A 1,794-nucleotide genomic window follows, 5' to 3' on the forward strand; every position below is an offset into this window, starting at 1 on the left:
GCAATGATAATCACAATATTCTACAAGGTCTGTTGGATTATCCCAGGATTAGTATTTGCATACTAATACACCCAAACAAAATAAAAAGTGAACAAGCTTTAAGTCAGTAGACAGCTATTAGCTTTATATTTCATTACTAATAAACTCAGTAACTGTTGTAGTCATGCACCTCACATTGCAGAAATCAGAGGCAATTGACTGAATTTAACATGATATACTTAAGCATTAATAAAATCTCTAAGGGGAAAAAAACCACTCTGAATAAAAATAAACACTCCCAAAATAACCCTACACAGAAAGGCCTTATCCATAGACTAAAAATTCCTCTTAATACCAGTGTTACTGCAGAGCTCCAGTGAGTGAAGCCAAACAATACTAGATTTATTTTCTATCACTTAGTGCAGTGACCAGATCCAAAACCCTACTATGCTAAAAATTCAAGAACAGTTTGACTAATCTTCTTTTGTTCCATTAGAGAAAAAGAAGGGAAATCTTCACAACAAGTCTGAGTCAAGGAGGCTACACAGCTAGTAAACAGGAGGAAGAATCATCTCAGAACTGTAACTCTATAGAGGGCTAAGTGACGCATCTCTTGCAGGCCACTGAAAGTGGCTGCTATTCTGTTCCCTGGCTCTATGCAGTCTCAAGCCCTCCAGATATAACTATGCTGAGAGAGAGAGATACATGCCTGAGCATATCCCTTGTCCCAACAGAAGATGGGGGAGGGTTAATCACAGCCATCCGCCATTTTCTGAGAAGAGGAAGACATGTTGGAACAAAAAAAAAAAAAAAAATACATAACAAAAGAGAGCAGCCATTTCAACACTGACCCCAAATCACAACCTCATTAGGAGCATCATGCTCTCAAAGGCAGCCCATAATCCCAACTGCTGAAAGGTTTTTCCTCTTCTTTGGGACTGCCACAGAAAGGACTGACACCTACAGATCACCGGGCTGGAGTTCTGCTGCCTTGCGCAGACTGCCAAATGCCCGGCCAGGCCAGGCCCCACTCCTTTCCGACTAAGAATCCCCCGGAAACACTATCGTACCCAACAAGAATTGCCACGGGCGAGCCCACGGCCCGTGCGAACCTTACCGTATGTGCGGGATGCCGACTCCCCCTTGCAGGATCTTGTACAGTTTGCTCTCGTACAGCAGCTGGGGATGCCTAGCTTTCTGAGACTCCAACTTCACAGCCACTTCCTGCAGGGGAGGCAACAGGGATCAGAGCCGCCATCCACACAACCAGACCCACCGCTGGGGCTGAAGAGGGATTTAAGAGAGAGGTGGGACTCCACCCTCCTCAACAAAACCCTGCTCAGAGAAACACAAATACGAGTTCTCTAGGGCTCCTAACACTAGCTCAAGACCCCACGTATCCGGCAGGCTCCTCAAACAAGCGCAATCCACCAGGCTCTGGACACCCGTCCTGGGGAGGCAAATCCGGCTACAGTGGTTTCCAGTCTTCAGATCCAAGCACCACGGGAAAGGTCTCCGAGGAACTAAAAACAGGGAGCCAAGACAGGGGGTATCTGTCTCGAGGCCCCGCTCCCAGGGACACGGGAGGAGCGTCCCCGCACGGGGAAAGGGGCAGGCAGGAGATGCCCCTGCCCGGGAGCCTCCCCGTCCGGCCCGAGACGAGGAGCGGGGACGGGGCCGTCCTTACCTCGCCGTTGGTGATGTTGATGGCCAGGTAGATGTCCCCGAAGGAGCCCGAACCGATCTTCCGCACCAGCTTATATTTGCCCCCGACGATGAACTCGGCCTTGGAGCCGCTGCTGCTCGCCATGGCGG

General features: G+C 49.4%; 1 protein-coding gene across 4 annotated transcripts in view; it reads right to left on the reverse strand.

Annotated features, from left to right (window-relative positions):
- The window catches only part of CSNK1A1 (casein kinase 1 alpha 1), a 49,247-nt gene extending 47,458 nt beyond the window's left edge, over positions 1–1,789 (reverse strand). For all 4 annotated transcript variants that reach the window (XM_025200895.1, XM_006021065.3, XM_014518721.2 and 1 more), the window contains exons 1-2: positions 1,667–1,789; positions 1,097–1,203 (exon numbers count right to left, since the gene is read on the reverse strand). In XM_025200895.1, the coding sequence (XP_025056680.1) occupies positions 1,097–1,203; positions 1,667–1,789 (230 nt within the window). The remainder of the gene's footprint in view (positions 1–1,096; positions 1,204–1,666) is intronic.
- Positions 1,790–1,794: the final 5 nt, after the last annotated feature.

This window comes from Alligator sinensis, unplaced genomic scaffold, assembly GCF_000455745.1.
Source record: "Alligator sinensis unplaced genomic scaffold, ASM45574v1 scaffold360_3, whole genome shotgun sequence".
NCBI classification, from domain to species: Eukaryota; Metazoa; Chordata; order Crocodylia; family Alligatoridae; genus Alligator; species Alligator sinensis.